Source organism: Neofelis nebulosa, chromosome 17, assembly GCF_028018385.1.
Source record: "Neofelis nebulosa isolate mNeoNeb1 chromosome 17, mNeoNeb1.pri, whole genome shotgun sequence".
Classification (NCBI taxonomy): domain Eukaryota; kingdom Metazoa; phylum Chordata; class Mammalia; order Carnivora; family Felidae; genus Neofelis; species Neofelis nebulosa.
Genome location: NC_080798.1, coordinates 26,849,827 through 26,867,621, shown reverse-complemented (window position 1 = coordinate 26,867,621; position 17,795 = coordinate 26,849,827). Strand labels below are relative to the sequence as shown.

At 36.4% G+C, this 17,795-nt stretch overlaps 1 protein-coding gene across 1 annotated transcript in view; it reads right to left on the bottom strand.

Annotated features, from left to right (window-relative positions):
- Window positions 1–17,795, bottom strand: part of LONP2 (lon peptidase 2, peroxisomal) — a 104,184-nt gene that overhangs the window by 34,490 nt on the left and 51,899 nt on the right. Inside the window, exons 9-11 of the mRNA XM_058706807.1 lie at window positions 14,208–14,358; window positions 11,185–11,311; window positions 1,737–1,870 (exon numbers count right to left, since the gene is read on the bottom strand). Coding sequence (XP_058562790.1) covers window positions 1,737–1,870; window positions 11,185–11,311; window positions 14,208–14,358 — 412 coding nt within the window. The remainder of the gene's footprint in view (window positions 1–1,736; window positions 1,871–11,184; window positions 11,312–14,207; window positions 14,359–17,795) is intronic.

Sequence of the window (17,795 nt, the reverse complement as noted above, 5' to 3'; positions counted from 1 at the left end):
ACGGACCGCGAGATCGTGACCTGGCTGAAGTCGGAGGCTTAACCGACTGCGCCACCCAGGCGCCCCATCATTTAGGGCATTTTTTAAAAATTCAGATTTTTGAGGGGCACCTGGGTGGCTCAGTCAGTTAAGCATCTGACTTTGGCTCAGGTCATGATCTCACAGTTCGTAGGTTCGAGCCCCGCATCCGGCTCTGTGCTGACAGCTCAGAGCCTGGAGCCTCCTTCAGATTATGTGTCTCCCGTCTCTCTGTCCCTCCCCTGCTTGCACTCTGTCTCTCTCAAAAATAAATAAACGTTAAAAAATTTTAAAAGAAAATTCAGATTTTTGAAAATAATGGTCTGAACAAGTGTTTATCTTTAAACTTCCTCTCCAAGTCCTACTAAAATGACAATTAAGAAATTAAGAAAGTATAAACCCTTAAGGACAAAAAGAATTAAGACAGAAGACAACAGCTAATAAGAGATGCTGACAGTATTATGGAAAACAGCAGGTGAACAGGAAGTAACAAACGTTTAACCTAGAGAAATGAGAAGCCTTAACATCTGTGGGGGAAGGGGAGTTGTCCATACAATCCTACAAAAGCTAGGGAATTCGAAGTACCCCTGAAAATACTGATGGGTAATGTACAGTACTAAACATAAAACTGTTAAAGTCTGTGTAAGAAACAATTAGAGCTCAAGATCCCTACCCCTACTCCACAGAACCAGGGCACTATCCTCTCTAGTTGAACAGAAATGGGAAGTTGACGCCCTGGAGAAAGCAAACCAGGAAGGTTCTGGCACAGTAGGAGCAGGGGTGGAAGCATCATACTGGAAACAGGATGATTATATGAAAGTCTACTCTTTTGATGATAACATGTAAAACGTACTGTGTTTAGCAACACAAGGAAAAACAGGGAAGATTTTTACATCTGTTCCACTGTGTGTCTCACAAATTACAGTTCTCCAACCACATTCATCAAACTCCTTTCTAGGAAGAGCTATGGAAATGGTAGGACATCTAACAAATCTTTTTAGTATAAAAGAAAATTCCAATTCCCTTCTGCCCAAGTCATGTTTTGTTAAAGCAAGTTTTGGCAAGCAGCATGGGATGATGAACTGAGACCCTGTACAGGTCTGGGGCAACAAATTAAAACTTGCAAACCGGGTACCAATGGAAATGTCCACATTTGATTTAGTAATAGAACGCTTCTTTTTTTTTCCCATCACCACCTCCACAATTATTTAAGAAAAAAATAATTTAAATTACATTTTAATTGTATACCTATCAAAGAAAATGTGTAAGACAAACAAATTATTATATATAAAGCTCTTCCAGAGTACAAAGATCTACCCGTGAGGTATTTGGACAGCTTGGATTTTTTTAACTGCTGTAATAATTTTCTATGGTATAAATACTGAAAGACTCAACAACAGTGTGGATCAGAGGGAAAAAAGAGAACACCAGAACCCATACGTAAGCGTACCACCATAAATCTGGAGAAATTTATGATATCCTTAAAGCATTAATACTGAGTATTACTCCAGCCTAAACTCTGTACTATTTGTAAAAGAGAATCCTCTTAATAAAATACATCAATGTTAAGTTATTACTTATTCACTGGACGTCTTTACCGGTGGAGTATTATGTGCCACTGCTCCAAGGACTATCCTACACCACCCCTCCACATCCAACTCTTTTTTGCCATGGCCTCCTCCCACCAAGCCTGAGAGTACCAAATCAAAGTCACAGACCTTCTCCCTCAGCCACATCAGAATGGTCCAACTTGGCTTCTTTATGTTGTCCTTCTGCCACCTTCACAGCAACAGCTCGGCAAATGGCTCCAAACTTCCTATCCAGAGATCGAACCCCTGCCTCTCTGGTATACCTGTCATCAAAGAAAAATATTTTATTTTGGCTAAGCACCACCTGTAAAAATAGAAATAATATGATTAACATTTATACGAAAGAGTGTACATTTAAAAGTTCATTACATTTTTTTAAGTCTTTTTATTTAATTTATTTTTAATATGAAATTTATTGTCAAGTTGGTTTCCATACAACACCCAGTGCTCATCCCAACAGGTGCCCTCCTCAATATCCATCACCCACCCTACCCTCCCTCCCACCCCCATCAACCCTCAGTTTGTTCTCAGTTTTTAAGAGGCTCTTATCTTATGGTTTGGCTTCCTCCCTAACTTTTTTTTTTCCCCTTCCCTTCCCCCATGGTCTTTCGTTAAGTTTCTCAGGATCCACATAAGAGTGAAAACATAGGGTATTTGTCTTTCTCTGTATGACTTATTTCACTTAGCATAACACTCTCCAGTTCCATCCACGTTGCTACAAAAGGCCAGATTTCATTCTTTCTCAATGCCATGTAGTATTCCATTGTGTATGTAAACCACAATTTCTTTATCCGTTCACCAGCTGATAGGCATTTAGGCTCTTTCCATAATTTGGCTATTGTTGAAAGTGCTGCTATAAACATTGGGGTACAAGTGCCCCTATGCATCAGCACTCCTGTATCCCTTGGGTCAATTCCTAGCAGTGCTATTGCTGGATCATAGGGTAGATTTATTTTTAATTTTTTGAGGAAACTCCACACTGTTTTCCAGAGCGGCTGCACCAGTTTGCATTCCCACCAACAGTGCAAGAGGGTTCCGTTTCTCCACCTCCTCTCCAGCATGTATAGTCTCCTGATTTGTTCATTTTAGCCACTCTGACTGGCGTGGGGTGGTATCTGAGTGTGGCTTTGATTTGTATTTCTCTGATGAGGAGAGAAGTTGAGCATCTTTTCATGTGCGTGTTGGCCATCTGGAGGTCTTCTTTTGAGAAGTGTCTATTCATGTTTTCTGTGCATTTCTTCACTGGATTATTTGTTTTTCGGGTGTGGAGTTTGGTGAGTTCTTTATAGATTTTGGATACTAGCCCTTTGTCCGATATGTCATTTGCAAATATCTTTTCCCATTCTGTCGGTTGCTTTTTAGTTTTGTTGATTGTTTCCTTTGCAGTGCAGAAGCTTTTTATCTTCATGAGGTCCCAATAGTTTGTTTTTGCTTTTAATTCCCTTTCCTTTGGAGATATGTCAAGTAAGAAATTGCTGTGGCTGAGGTCACAGAGGTTTTTTCCTGCTTTCTCCCCTAAGGTTTTGATGGTTTCCTGTCTCACATTCAGGTCCTTCATCCATTTTAAGTTTATTTTTGTGAATGGTGTAATAAAGTGGCCCAGTTTCATTCTTCTGCATGTTGCTGTCCAGTTCTCCCAGTACCATTTGTTAAAGAGACTGTCTTTTTTCCACTGGATATTCTTTCCTGCTTTGTTAAAGATTAGTTGGCCATACTTTTGTGGGTCCAATTCTGGAGTCTCTGTTCTATTCCATTGGTCTATGTGTCTGTGTTTGTGCCAATACCATGCTGTCTTGATGATGACAGCTTTGTAGTAGAGGCTAAAGTCTGGGATTGTGATGCCTCCCGCTTTGGTTGTCTTCTTCAATATTACTTTGGCTATTTGGGTCTTTTGTGGTTCCTTACAAATTTTAGGATTGCTTGTTCTAGCTTCAAGAAGAATGCTGGTGCAATTTTGATTGGAATTGCATTGAATGTGTAGATAGCATTGGGTAGTATTGACATTTATTTTTTTTTTTTTAATTTTTTTTTTCTTTTTTTCAACGTTTTTTTTTATTTTTTTATTTTTGGGACAGAGAGAGACAGAGCATGAACGGGGGAGGGGCAGAGAGAGAGGGAGACACAGAATCGGAAACAGGCTCCAGGCTCTGAGCCATCAGCCCAGAGCCTGACGCGGGGCTCGAACTCACGGACCGCGAGATCGTGACCTGGCTGAAGTCGGACGCTTAACCTACTGCGCCACCCAGGCGCCCCGGGTAGTATTGACATTTAAACAATATTTATTCTTCCAATCCATGAACATGGAATGTTTTTCCATTTTTTTATATCTTCTTCAATTTCCTTCATAAGCTTTCTATAGTTCTCAGCATACAGATGTTTTACATCTTTGGTTAGCTTTATTCCTAGGTATTTTATGCTTCTTGGTGCAATTGTGAATGGGATCAGTTTATTTCTTTCTTTTGCTTCATTATTAGTGTATAAAAATGCAACTGATTTCTGTACATTGATTTTGTATCCTGTGACTTTGCTGAATTCACATATCAGTTCTAGTAGACTTTTGGTGGAGTCTATCAGATTTTCCATGTATAATATCATGTCATCTGCAAAAAGTGAAAGCTTGACTTCATCTTTGCCAATTTTGATGCCTTTGATTTCCTTTTGTTGTCTGATTGCTGATGCTAGCACTTCCAACACTATGTTAAACAACAACGGTAAGAGTGGACATCCCTGTTGTGTTCCTGATCTTGGGGAAAGCTCTCAGTTTTTCCCCACTGAGGATATTAGCTGTGGGCTTTTCATAAATGGCTTTTATGATGTTTAAGTATGTTCCTTCTATCCCAACTTTCTCGAGGGTTTTTATTAAGAAAGGATGCTGAATTTTGTCAAATGCTTTTTCTGCATCGATTGATATGATCATATGGTTCTTATCTTTTCTTTTATTAATGTGATGTATCACATTGATTGATTTGCGAATGTTGAACCAGCCCTGCAGCCCAGGAATGAATTCCACTTGATCATGGTGAATAATTCTTTTTATATGCTGTTGAATTCGATTTGCTAATATCTTATTCAGAATTTTTGCATCTATAACTTGGCAGGCCAGAAAGGAATGGCGGGAAATATTCAATGCGACGAACAGAAAAAATATGCACCTGAGAATCCTTTATCCAGCAAGTCTGTCATTCAGAATAGAAGGAGAGATAAAGGTCTTCCCAAACAAACAAAAATTGAAGGAATTCATCACCACTAAACCAGCCCTACAAGCGATCCTAAGGGGGATTCTGCGAGTGAAATGTTGCAAGGACCACAAAGGACTAGAGACATCACTACAGGCATAAAACCTAAAGACATCACAATGACTCTAAACCCATATCTTTCAATAATAACACTGAATATAAATGGACTAATTGCTCCAACCAAAAGACATAGGGTATCAGAATGGATAAAAAAAAAACAACAAGACCCATCTATTTGCTGTCGACAAGAGACTCATTTTAGACCTGAGGACACCTTCAGATTGAAAGTGAGGGGATGGAGGACTATTTATCATGCTAATGGAAGTCAAAAGAAAGCCATACTTATATCAGACAAACCAGACTTTAAATTAAAGGCTGTAACAAGAGATGAAGAAGGGCATTATATAATAATTACAGGGTCTATCCATCAGGAAGAGCTAACAATTATAAATGTCTATGTGCCAAATACGGGAGCCCCCATATATATAAAACAATCACAAACATAAGCAACCTTATTGATAAGAATGTGGTAACTGCAGGGGACTTTAATACTCTACTTACAGCAATGGATAGATCATGTAGACACAGGATCAATAAAGAAACAAGGGCCCTGAATGATACATTGGATTAGATGGACTTGACAGATATATTTAGAACTCTGCAACCCACAGCAACAGAATATACTTTCTTCTCGAGTGCACATGGAACATTCTCCAAGATAGATCACATACTGGGTCACAAAACAGCCCTTCATAAGTATACAAGAATTGAGATCATACCATGCACACTTTCAGACCACAATGCTATGAAGCTTGAAATCAACCACAGGAAAAAGTCTGGAAAACCTTCAAAAGCATGGAGGTTAAAGAACACCTACTAAAGAATGAATGGGTCAACCAGGCAATTAGAGAAGAAATTAAGAAATATATGGAAACAAATGAAAATGAAAATACAGCAATCCAAATGCTTTGGGATGCAGCAAAGGCAGTCCTGAGAGGAAAATACATTGCAATCCAGGCCTATCTCAAGAAACAAGAAAAATCCCAAATACAAAATCTAACAGCAAAACAGCAAAGACACCCCAAACCCAGCAGAAGAACAGAAATAATAAAGATTAGAGCAGAAATAAACAATATAGAATCTAAAAAAACTGTAGAGCAGATCAACGAAACCAAGAGTTGGTTTTTTGAAAAAATAAACAAAATTGATAAACCTCTGGCCAGGCTTCTCAAAAAGAAAAGGGGAACACCCAAATAGATAAAATCATGAATGAAAATGTAATTATTACAACCAATCCCTCAGAGATACAAGCAATTATCAGGGAATACTATGAAAAATTATATGCCACCAAACTGGACAACCTGGAAGAAATGGACAAATTCCTAAGCACCCACACATTTCCAAAACTCAAACAGGAAGAAATAGAAAATTTGAACAGACCCATAACCAGTGAAGAAATTGAAATCAGTTACCAAAAATCTCCCAACAAAGAACAGTCCAGGACCAGATGGCTTCCCTGGGGAACTCTACCAGACATTTAAAGCAGAGATAATACCTATCCTTCTCAAGCTTTTCCAAAAAATAGAAAGGGAAGGAAAATTTCCAGACTCATTCTATGAAGCCAGCATTACTTTGATTCCCAAACCAGACAGAGACTCAGCAAAAAAAAAAAAAAAAAAAGAGAGAACTACTTATTTTATTTTAGAGAGAGAGCGTGTAGGTGAGCAGGGGAGGGGGGTGGGAGGGAATAGACAGAGGGAGGGAGGGAATGAAGGAGGAAGAGAGAGAACCCCCAGCAAGCTCCACACTCAGCATGGAGTCCAACAAAGGACTCAATCCCACAACCTGGGATCATAACCTGAGCTGAATTCAAGAGTTGGAGATGTTTCACTGAGCCACTCAGGTGCCCCAAATGTTCATCACATTTTCTTAAGTGCTAAACTTCCTCACATTTAAAAATTCCTCATTATTGTTATTTCTTAAATATTCAGATGTATTTTCAGCTATAACTTTCCCCTCTATATGGATTTTATCTTGAATAATTATCCTACACTTAAAAATGAATCCTTGGTTCTTCAATTTATATTGCCAAAGTAAATCTGGCAGCAGATAAGACATCATTTACTCCTTGATGATATGTTAAGAGCTTTCTAAACCAAAATTTGTCAATTTAAGAAAATTTAAGATGAATTTATCATACTTGAAAAATTGCTGGAAGAATCAGAAAAATAAAACTCTTTTCCAACTAAAGCAAAAAATAATCATAAATAAAAATCTGTTTTTTTTAATGTTTATTTATTTATTTTTAGAGAGGGAGAGACAGAGACAGAGACAGAGAGAGAGAGCGCACGCGTGTAGTGGAAGGGCAGAGAGAAAGGGAGAGAGAATCCTAAGCAGGCTCTGCCCTGTCAGTGCAGAGCCCTACTGGGGGGCTCGATCTCATGAACTGGGAGATCATGACCTGAGCCGAAATCAAGAGTCAGACGCTTAACCGACTGAGTCATCCAGGTGCCCCAACAGAAATCTAGAGTTTACTAGGAACTGAACTAGTCACCTCTATTCAGTGTATTTTCAGAGACTTCTAAAGAAAGAAAGTATGCTGATACAAGCACTGTGAATTTGCGAAGAAGATTCTAAATGTGGTTAAGCAGAGCCGTCTTAAAAAACTTATGTTAGATTTAAATTCTATAAGCTACTGCATAAAACATTATTTGGCACAACCATTTTTGGCCTCCCAACCCTGGACAGATTTGAATAGCATCAGGTAGAGAATATAGATTTATCTGAAAAACTGGATTTGATTAGGCAGTCACACATATATTCTAAACTTTAGGGAAGCAAATTTCAAAAGTTTAGGGGCACCTGGGTGGCTCAGCTGGTTGAGCATCCAACTTTGGCTCAGGTCATGATCTCACGGTTCATGTTTGAGCTCAGTGTTGGGCTCTGCGCTGACAGCTCAGCGCCTGGAGCCTGCTTCAGATTCTGTGTCTCCTCCCTCTCTCTCTGCCCTTCCACTGCTCACGCGCTTGCTCTCTCTCTCTCTCCCTCTCTCAAAAATAAATAAACATTGGGGTGCCTGGGTGGCTCAGTCGTTGAGCATCCGACTTCAGCTCAGGTCAGGATCTCATGGTTTGTGGGTTTGAGCCCTGTGTTGAGCTCTGTGCTGACAGCTTGCTCAGAGCCTGGAGCTTACTTTGAATTCTGTGTCTCCTTCTCTCTCTGTCCTTCCTCTACTTGCACTCTGACTCTATCTGTCTCTGAAAAATAAATAAATATTAAAAAAAAAAATTAAAGATAAAAAACAATAGGGGCACCTGGGTGGCTCAGTCGGTTAAGTGTCTGACTTTGGCTCAGGTCATGATCTCACGGTTTCGTGCATTCAAGCCCTGCATCTGGCTCTGTGCTGACAGCACAGAGCCTGGAGCCTGCTTCAGATTCTGTGTCTCCGTCTCTCTCTCTGCCCTTCCCCTGCTTGCACTTGGTCTCTTTCTCTCAAAAATAAACATAAAAAATTTTTTTTTAATTAAAAATAAATAAAATAAACACTAAATTTTTTTTTAAATTCAAAAGTTCTGAGAAAAGACAAAAACTCTTGGCCAAACACTCTAAAATAAAACTCATTTGAATCAAAGGGATAGGAAGAGGTAAGCATAAAGTCCATTATTATACAACTGCATATAATTTCAGTAAGGAAGAAAAAAGAGAGGCATGTTAAAACTAAACAAACCAACATGTAAAAACAAAAACAAAAACAAAAACCCAATGTAGCTTCCTAGACAACTAGCTGATGAGCTCAGATTAAAGGGTCTGGACAAAAGATGAAAGAACAGGGATTGCGGAAGCTTACCGGGGAATGGCACAAACACGTAGAATTGGTACCAGGAAGTTCAGAATAAACTGCCAGAAATAATGACAACCATAGCAATACAAATGAAATACTGCCTTTTTTTTTTTTTTTTAAGGTGGTCAGAATAATAACGGGCTAGGAGCTAATGGAGACAATATAACATTAACAACTGATTGAAAGAAACTAGACACACCATCTCTATTTAGTATTTTTAAACCAAAAAGGGAAGAATGACCATTATCAAATGAGAAGTAGCTGATGTTTCTTATCTATGATATGAGTATGAAGATGCTACCTATGCCAATTTCCAGAAGACATAAAACTAAAGATAATCAAGATAAAAAAAAATCAATTTGCTGCAATGGTAGCTGAGACCGACAACAAAATATACATAACTACAAACTCCTCTCCCTTTGGGCTTTAAAAAATTCAACCCTATGAATACAGAATGAGACAGACTGAACTCAGAAATTCGTATGAAAAACAAGTGAAGATGTTTGGTAACTGTAAGTGCAATATGCAAGAGAATAACCTAAGAAAGCTGTATCTTCAGATAAATAATATAATCATAAATATTATAATAAAATATTATTATTTTTTATATTATTTATATATATTTATATATATTTTATTATAATAAAATAATATAATCAAAATAAGAAAACCAGTAGTCTTATACCACAAATTGTTTGGGCTACATCTGAAATACTGAGTTCCACTCTGGGTGTTTAATTTTAAAAGGGACATTGATTTCACAGACATCATCCAGAAGATGACTAATCAGAAAGGTGAAAAGTCTTGAAAGTGGGTCAAGAGGAAGTGTAAAGAGAATAGGAATGTTTAACTTGAAAAAGAGAACATTTATGGGAAGTGGACCTGACTTTTTTTTTTTTTTTTTTTTTTTTAATGCCAGAGGGGCTGTACAAGGGAGGAATTTATCCTTAGATTCCAGGTGCTTGTTTAAGGCAGAACTAGAAAAATATAGGGAGGAGAACATAAAGATTATTTTATAACCATTTATTTACTTACCAAAGAGTAGACAGCAGTGAGCCCTCTAGCACTGGAGGAGCTCAAGTAGGCTAGTTATACCATGAGGGAGGTAGGACTAGATGAGATCTGAGATCCCCTCCCCTCCTCCTGAACATTATGGGTCTCAGACTAGGACACACACAAAGATGAAAAATACATCAAAAGATGAAAAACTATATCCTAAGCTTGGTAGGTCACTAAAAAATAGCCAAAACTTGCTTGGAGTAGCAAATACCTACGCTGTTTTTAAATATATTAAAACTGCTCAGAGACATTTCCTAATGTCCATAGCTTTTAATATTTGATGTTTTGGGCAAACAAGTTTATAAAAAAGAAATAGTTCTCGAAGCAACAATTGGGAAATACAAATAATGATTACTCTTCAAAGTCATTATTATTTTGATCCAGATTTTTTTTTTTCTTTCACTCATATTTTACAGATGGGGAAGCTAGGAAAAAGTTTAAGTGACTTGTTGAAAGTTACGCAAAGGCATCAGGGGTGTTATCTGGAATAATATTGTTGGAAGACTTCGGCATATAAATCACCTATTTTATTTCCCCTGGCATTATCCACACCATGAATCACAAGTTATGAAAAGGAACTCCCAGGTCAGATCTAGTCTTACTGTTTTGTGTATAAATTTAAACAGACTTCCAAACAGACTTCCATAAGAAGGCTGGCTTAGATCAAAAAAAACAGTCTGACTGGCCAAACTCTAAGTCAAAGTTTAAAATGGAGAGGTAACTTTGCTTCCCCTAAAAAAAAGCAGTTACTGCGAGAGGGCCGCGTGAGGAGTGTTTGGCAGCTCAACACAATTTGCCAGATGATGCAATGGATCTGTAACACTGAGCCAGGAAAACTGTAAGAGGCTGTTGCAGATATAAATTCTCAACAGGGTATATTTTCCATTCAAACATGCAATCTATAAATCAGATGAAGCAATACTCTATTCAGATAATTTACGTAGTGCTGGCTACAGGCTTAAGCACTTGGTAGCTAACTTGGGAAAGCACCCTCTCTATTGTTCTGGTGTTAATTCCCAAGATGAAAATTCTAAGGATGTTTAAAATCTCTCAAAGAGAAGAAAAGAAAATCTGAATAACTTAAAATAGGTATCTGAAAGTAGCATCCCACCTCTTAAGAGAATTTAACTTTTAAGGTCCTGGGCATATAAGGTGTCTCAATATTTTCCTTGTTTTTGGTTCTTAATTTATCAAATTAATCCCTTACACTGCTATTGTGAAAAAGTTGAAATTCTGGCTCAACTAAAGTCCTCAGCTATGAAGATACTCTAAATGCTTTCCCTATGAATTTCTGCCTAATACAGAGCTCTATGTAAATCAAGTTGTGGTAATGCTTGCTGGGAATCTGATGGGGAGAGAGAAATGGATGCTATGAGTTGCCAGTAAAATAATCTTCTTTTGAGACTCCAACATTACAGAGGCCTCAGGATGGCTGACTAACCTGGTGATGATGTCAAGAGTAGTAACCTGTGGGATCTGAATCTGCTGAGGAGTCAGCCCATGCTGTTCCAACTGCTTTGGGATCAAGTGCCTGTGGGCAATCTCGATCTTCTCTTCTTGTGTATACCCTGGGAAAAAAGTGACCTTTGATTACAAAATGTAATCATTCACACAGCTTCCACGGTGCCACATTTTTTTTTAATGAATCAAATGCAGACTCAATGGATCTTCAATTCAGACTGAATTTAAGTGTTACTTCAACTAAAATTATAATCAGAATAAAGAAATTTAATCTCCAGCTAATAACCGTTAATATTTCCAACTCTGTCCACAAACAAATAAAAAAAAACATTTACTGAGCACGTTTTGAAAGTCTCTTGATTAATAATACCTCTCTGTGGGAATGCAAGCTGGTGTGGCCACTCTGGAAAACTGTATGGAGGTTCCTCAAAAAACTAAAAATAGAACTACCCTATGATTCAGCAATTGCACTACTAGGCATTTATCCACAGGATACAGGTGTGCTGTTTCGAAGGGACACATGCACCCCCATGTTTATAGCAGCACTATCAACAATAGCCAAAGTATGGAAAGTGCCCAAATGTCCATCGATGGATGAATGGATAAAGAAGATGTGGTATATATATACAATGGAGTATTACTCGGCAATCAAAAGGAATGAAATCTTGCCATTTGCAACTACGTGGATGGAACTAGAGGGTATTATGCTAAGCAGAATTAGTCAGAGAAAGACAAATATCATATGACTTCACTCTTAAGAGGACTTTAAGAGACAAAACAGATGAACATAAGGAAAGGGAAACAAAAATAATATAAAAACAGGGAGGGGCACAAAACAGAAGAGACTCATAAATACGGAGAACAAACTGAGGGTTATGGGAGGGGTTATGGGAGGTGGGATGGATAAATGGGTAAGGGGCACTAAGGAATCTACTCCTGAAATTATTGTTTCACTATATGCTAACTAATTTGGATGTAAGTTTTAAAAAATAAAAAATACAATTAAAAAAAAATAATACATCTCTCAAAGAAGAGGAAAAATCTCAGTCAAATCTTATGAGGTAATTATCTCCTTAACTCAAATGCAAATTTTTATTATTTAAAAGGCAAATAATACATCTCTTTTCTTTAGCATAATTTGATACGTAAATGGAAAAATTTACCACGGCAACAACAACAAAGACTTCAATTAAGTAAGTGATAGGTTCCAAGGGAAGAGATGCAAAGGAGCTATTTTCAGAACCCTGGCTATAAATATTAACAACAAAACAAAAAGTAAGACATTTCCCTAAAATTTTTTTCTCTGTACATTTGGAATTATACATATAATTGATATAGTTAAAAGACTTTATGTTCTTATTTATTTAAAGGCCTTATGAGCATAGACTTTGCCTTTAAATCCTGTAAGACAAAATTCTCCCTGAACTAATTGCCCCCTTTCCATTTAATAAGCAAAATAAAAAAGAACTGATAAGACAGTTTTTGAGTAGAAAAAGGTAGTAAAAAATGCCAAAAAAGTAAGAGATAGGATAACTGAACCTACAGGAAAAGAATGGCATCGTATGTGTCTACCTGTGCAGCAGCTGTCCTGATGATTTCACTTCAGATCATGTATCTTATGGATTCTCTGCCTTAATTGGGAGTTTCCAGGCAATTGGATCTCATTACTTATTTATTTTAGTCTTATAAATATGCACACAATTTTTTACTCCACCATATTTTAAAACTAAATATTAGAACTTGCAGCACTTACAGATAACTAAGAAATCCAATTATCATTCACTTGACAATAAAAATTTGTTTCAGATTATTATGAAATACATATTTAGATTCTATTTAGGATCAAAATATATTTAGATTCTTCTCTATTTTCATTTTAACAAATACCCACTTGTATTTCAATCACTTCTAGAAAAAAAAATACTTCTAAGCAATTAAAAGAAGGTGAAAACACTGGGGTTTATTTAGTGTTAATAACTGAAGGACTTTATTTTGCACACTCCAGTGAAGAAGACATGGTAAAAAAAAAAAAAAGATAACTACTTGACAGATCCAAAAAGAAGAATTTAAAAGAACCCTGCGCTTTTATGTAAAAGTGAGGCCAAATGTTATAAAGAGAAGTTCAGCTACTCTCTAGGACCTAATTCTTAACGAAAATAAATGATTACACTTTCTTCAACAATAAAAACTTCAAAATCTGATGGACAGGAAGCTAAATTGATCATGGAAAGATCTATTTTTGGGTTTTAGATACTCATTTTGAAAAAATAAATTATTGGGGTGCCTGGGTGGCTCAGTCGGTTAAGTGTCTGACTTCAGCTCAGGTCATGATCTCATGGTTCATGAGTTCAAGCCCCACATCGGGCTCTGTGCTGATGGCTCGGAGCCTGGAGCCTGCTTCAGGTTCTGTGTCTCCCTCTCTCTCTGCCTTTCCCCTGCTTGCTCTCTCTCTCTCTCAAATGTACGTAAACATTAAAAAAAAAAAAAAAAAAAAAAGAGTACACTTAGAGAAAGTAAATTATTTAAAATTATTTTTATGTATGAGTTTAGAAATAGTTTTAAAGAAGAATGTCTTGTTTTCCAAGACACTGGAAAACATTCTTTAATGCTAAGTCTAAAACTGTTACACAAAATTTATTCTTGACATCTTACAGAACATACACATAATCTTATGTCATGATTAAAACAAAGTTTTGCTGTTCCAGACTTTGAATCTACATAAAAGCTGGTTTAATTTTTATTTTTTCATTTTCTTATTTTTAACTAGGCTCCAAGCCCAATGTGGGGCTTGAACTCACGACCCTGAGATTATGTGTCACGTGCTCTACAAGCTGAGCCAGCCAGGAGCCTCTGTATAAAAGCTGGTTTATATCAGACTTACAACTCTGAAGATCATCCACTGGCAAATCAACTTTTTGTTCAAAACTCCACAGCACAACTTCAAGGGTTATGTTCAGAAAGGCAAAAAATATCAAATAATGATTTTATTTATGAATCAAGTACCTGGGACCTGAATGATCTCCATTCTGTCCAACAAGGCAGGTGGAATAGTTGCAGTTGTGTTGGCAGTAGCTATAAAAAGAACTTGGGAAAGGTCAAAGGCCACATTTAGATAATGATCTGTGAAGTTATGGTTTTGTTCAGGATCCAACACCTGTGAGAGAACAATAAACATTTAAATACAAAGTTCCAACAGAAAGCTGTATAAATTAAAACACATATGATGTATTAGCAAGTTCAATATTTCTGCTCAATATAGTTAGTTTGAAAAACATGGGTATAGCACTAAAACCTGAGCACCATTCTTACATTCCCCACATTCTAAATAGTTTAAAAAAAAAAAAGAAAGAAAAAAGAAATGTGTTCAATGTCAAAATTTTTGAATATATATAAATGTACAAGGAACCAAAAATTACCCTTTCAAGCTCTGTTCTTAAATCTATTTATTAATGAGTGACTCTGTGGCCATAAATAAGTTACCAATCCTACAGAACCAGTTTCATTTGGTAACACATCCCCTCTTAACTGCTTTGGGCATATGAAGAAAATGTGTAGAGTATTTTGAAATTCTCAGGAATAGGTAAAATAATTAGTATACTTCTCAAACATTATCAGAAAATCTGGTTATAAAGTCTCTAACTGAAAGGAGAATTCTAAAGAAGAGAAAACTAGTAAAAATTACCATGCTACTATATTCTGATACAGCACAAGGAAAAATTCACTTTTTAAAAATGCCTTAAAGCAAAACTTGTTTTAAATGAGCAAAATATCAGTATCTCTTAGAATATTTTAATTGGAAAATTATGTAATTTATCAATTAGATTCTTAAAACATTGAACTACTGGGTATGAGAGAACATCTTCTTTAGGTTACTGTTCAAATGCTCCCAGTCACAGGCACTCACTGTGGAGAGGTCTACATAGGACTTTGTGCCTTCTACCTGTTGTAAACCTTTAGTATGTTATTAGTTTCATTTACACTAGACTAGTATAAATATAAACAGGGTTGACATACAACATATTCAAAAAGGAAGTAAATGGACTAAAATGTTTACCAATCACAATTTTACCACAGAAGCTGCTTTTTTCTTGGTTCTGATTCCCTTTGTAGGCTTTACTTATTTTTAAACATATCTATAAGTTAGTCGTAATTCAAAGCCCTTTACAGAGAATCGTGAATTTGGTAAACACTCATTATTGGAAACTCACTGTTTACCTAGAATACAATTTTCAGAAAGTTCTACTCTTCATGTTTTCACAAGATTTAATAATGTTTAACATTATTTAAAAAAGGTCTTTTTTCAAAGATCATACTAATTGTGATCAGTATAAAATTGGTTCAGAGTAATCTTACTATCAATTATCTGAAAACTGTTAATCAAGGTATGGAAAATAAGGTAGTCTTAGTTAAATCCATTATATAGAGATAAATAAAATCTCTTCTTTAATGCCTCTAATTAAATCTAATACATACATGCTGGATAAATTTTAGAAATGGCTGTGGGACCTGACCAAGTGATTTTTTTCACTTAAAATTTAAAGACAATGGGGTTTAAAGAAAGTAGGGAAATTAGTAAAGCAATAGTTATGAGAAGAGAAAACCAGTAATGCCCAATTTGCTTGCCTCCATCTTTTATTTAGGAAAACACAAAAGAATGTCAAGTTTAAATAGTGTCAGAAATACTGATGAACAGCCAGCTAAAATGAATTTCTAGTAATCACTATTTAGATGAAATCTTCAGGTAAATTGGTGAGTCCATGGAGAGATAAAAATCACAGTTAGAACTTTTTAGCCACTAGGGGCGCCCAGGTGGCTCAGTCAGTTCAGAGTCTGACTCTTGGTTTTGGCTCAGGTCATGATCTCACAGTTTCATGAGTTCAGGCCCTGCAACGGGCTCTGTGAAGACAGTGTGGAGCCTGCTTGGGATTCTCTCTCACCTTCTCTCTGCCCCTCCCCCACTCAATGCTGTCTCTCTCTCTCAAACATAAATAAATTAAAAAAAAAAACAAAACAAAAGAACTTTTTAGCATCAAATCTCTTGTTTTCCTCAACTTTAGAGCCAGGGCTTCCATGGACCAACTCATCCACACACAGGAGCTGCTTTCAAGAACAGCTAGAGCTGTTTTTTCTCTCTTTAAAAGGTTCTTCTACATCCATCCTAGGACTACAATTCCTACCTACACAGTATGACTGGTAATGGAAATAGCCATGATATGACACCTTATTCTTAGGATCATGAAATCAGAGGTGGAATAAACTATGGGGAGGGGTGTATGCTAAGAATTGTTCTTCAGCCATAATTTCTGGCAAGAGAAGAACTACAGATGTTTGCAGGCAATCCAGGAATACACTCCACTCATTAGAGATGACAAGGTAACTGTCACCTTCAGTATAATTATATTTTTAAAAAATCTGTATGTTTTAGAGATAAAGACTAAATACTTATGAAAAGACATGACGTCTGAAATTTGATTTAAAACAAATAGAAACGGTGGAGGAGAATGGGTAGGAATAGATAAAACAAGATTGGCCATGAGATAATTGTTAAAGATGAATGATGAGTTTACATAATTCATTATACTACTTTAATTTTCTTATGGTTGAAATTTTCCACAACAAAAAGTAAAAATAAATAAAGTAAAATAAAATAGCTAAAATCAACCCTGGAAGCTATACGTAATTAATACTATAGAAATTCAGTGGTAAGGACAAACTTGAAAAAAATGTCCAGAATATTGGAGAAAAAGGCACTAAAACTATATAGGGGATAGGTATGTAAAAAATAAAGACATCTAATTCATAGCTAATTGGCATAGCTAAAGAAAAGGTCTCAACAAATGTAAAATACAGAATAATTAAAGAAATAATCATGAAAATATTCTGGAAGACGCAACACTACACATCAAAAAGCCATAGACTCCTCTTGTACAATAATAAATGACAGGTTATTATTATTGAAATACCACCTACAGAATTTTCAAGCAAAATTATGACTAGCTTAAAATCTTTTTAAAATCTTTAAAATACAGAATATATGTAACACATATAAGATATGAAGCATAGCAAATGAACACCCATGAATGAACTCACTACCCAACTATTGATGACATTTTATGTTTAGACTAATGTCCACAAAAGTGGATGGTTTATAATGACCTACTAAAGTGCAAGTAGAAAATATTAGCCTATATAATGTTTATGCACTATACATCTTTATCCATAAACACCAGAAAGAAATTATTTTTTTAATGTTTATTTCTGAGAGAGAGAGAGAGAGAGAAAGGGAGCGCACAAGCAGAGTAGGGGCTGAGAGAGAGAGACACAGAACTCGAAGCAGGCTCCAGGCTCTGAGCTGTCAGCACAGAGCCTGATGCAGGGCTCGAACTCACGGACCCAAACTCACGGACCATAAAATAATGATATGGGCCAAAGATAATGGTATGCTTAACCGACTGAGCTACCCAGGAAATAACTTTTTAAAATACTTAATGTACAGAATGGAAGTAATGCCCTCACTTGGCACAAATATCACATTTTGGGATATTCCAGAAGAGTGGAAACTCCACAGTGTGCAAGGGCTGGTTGTGTTGC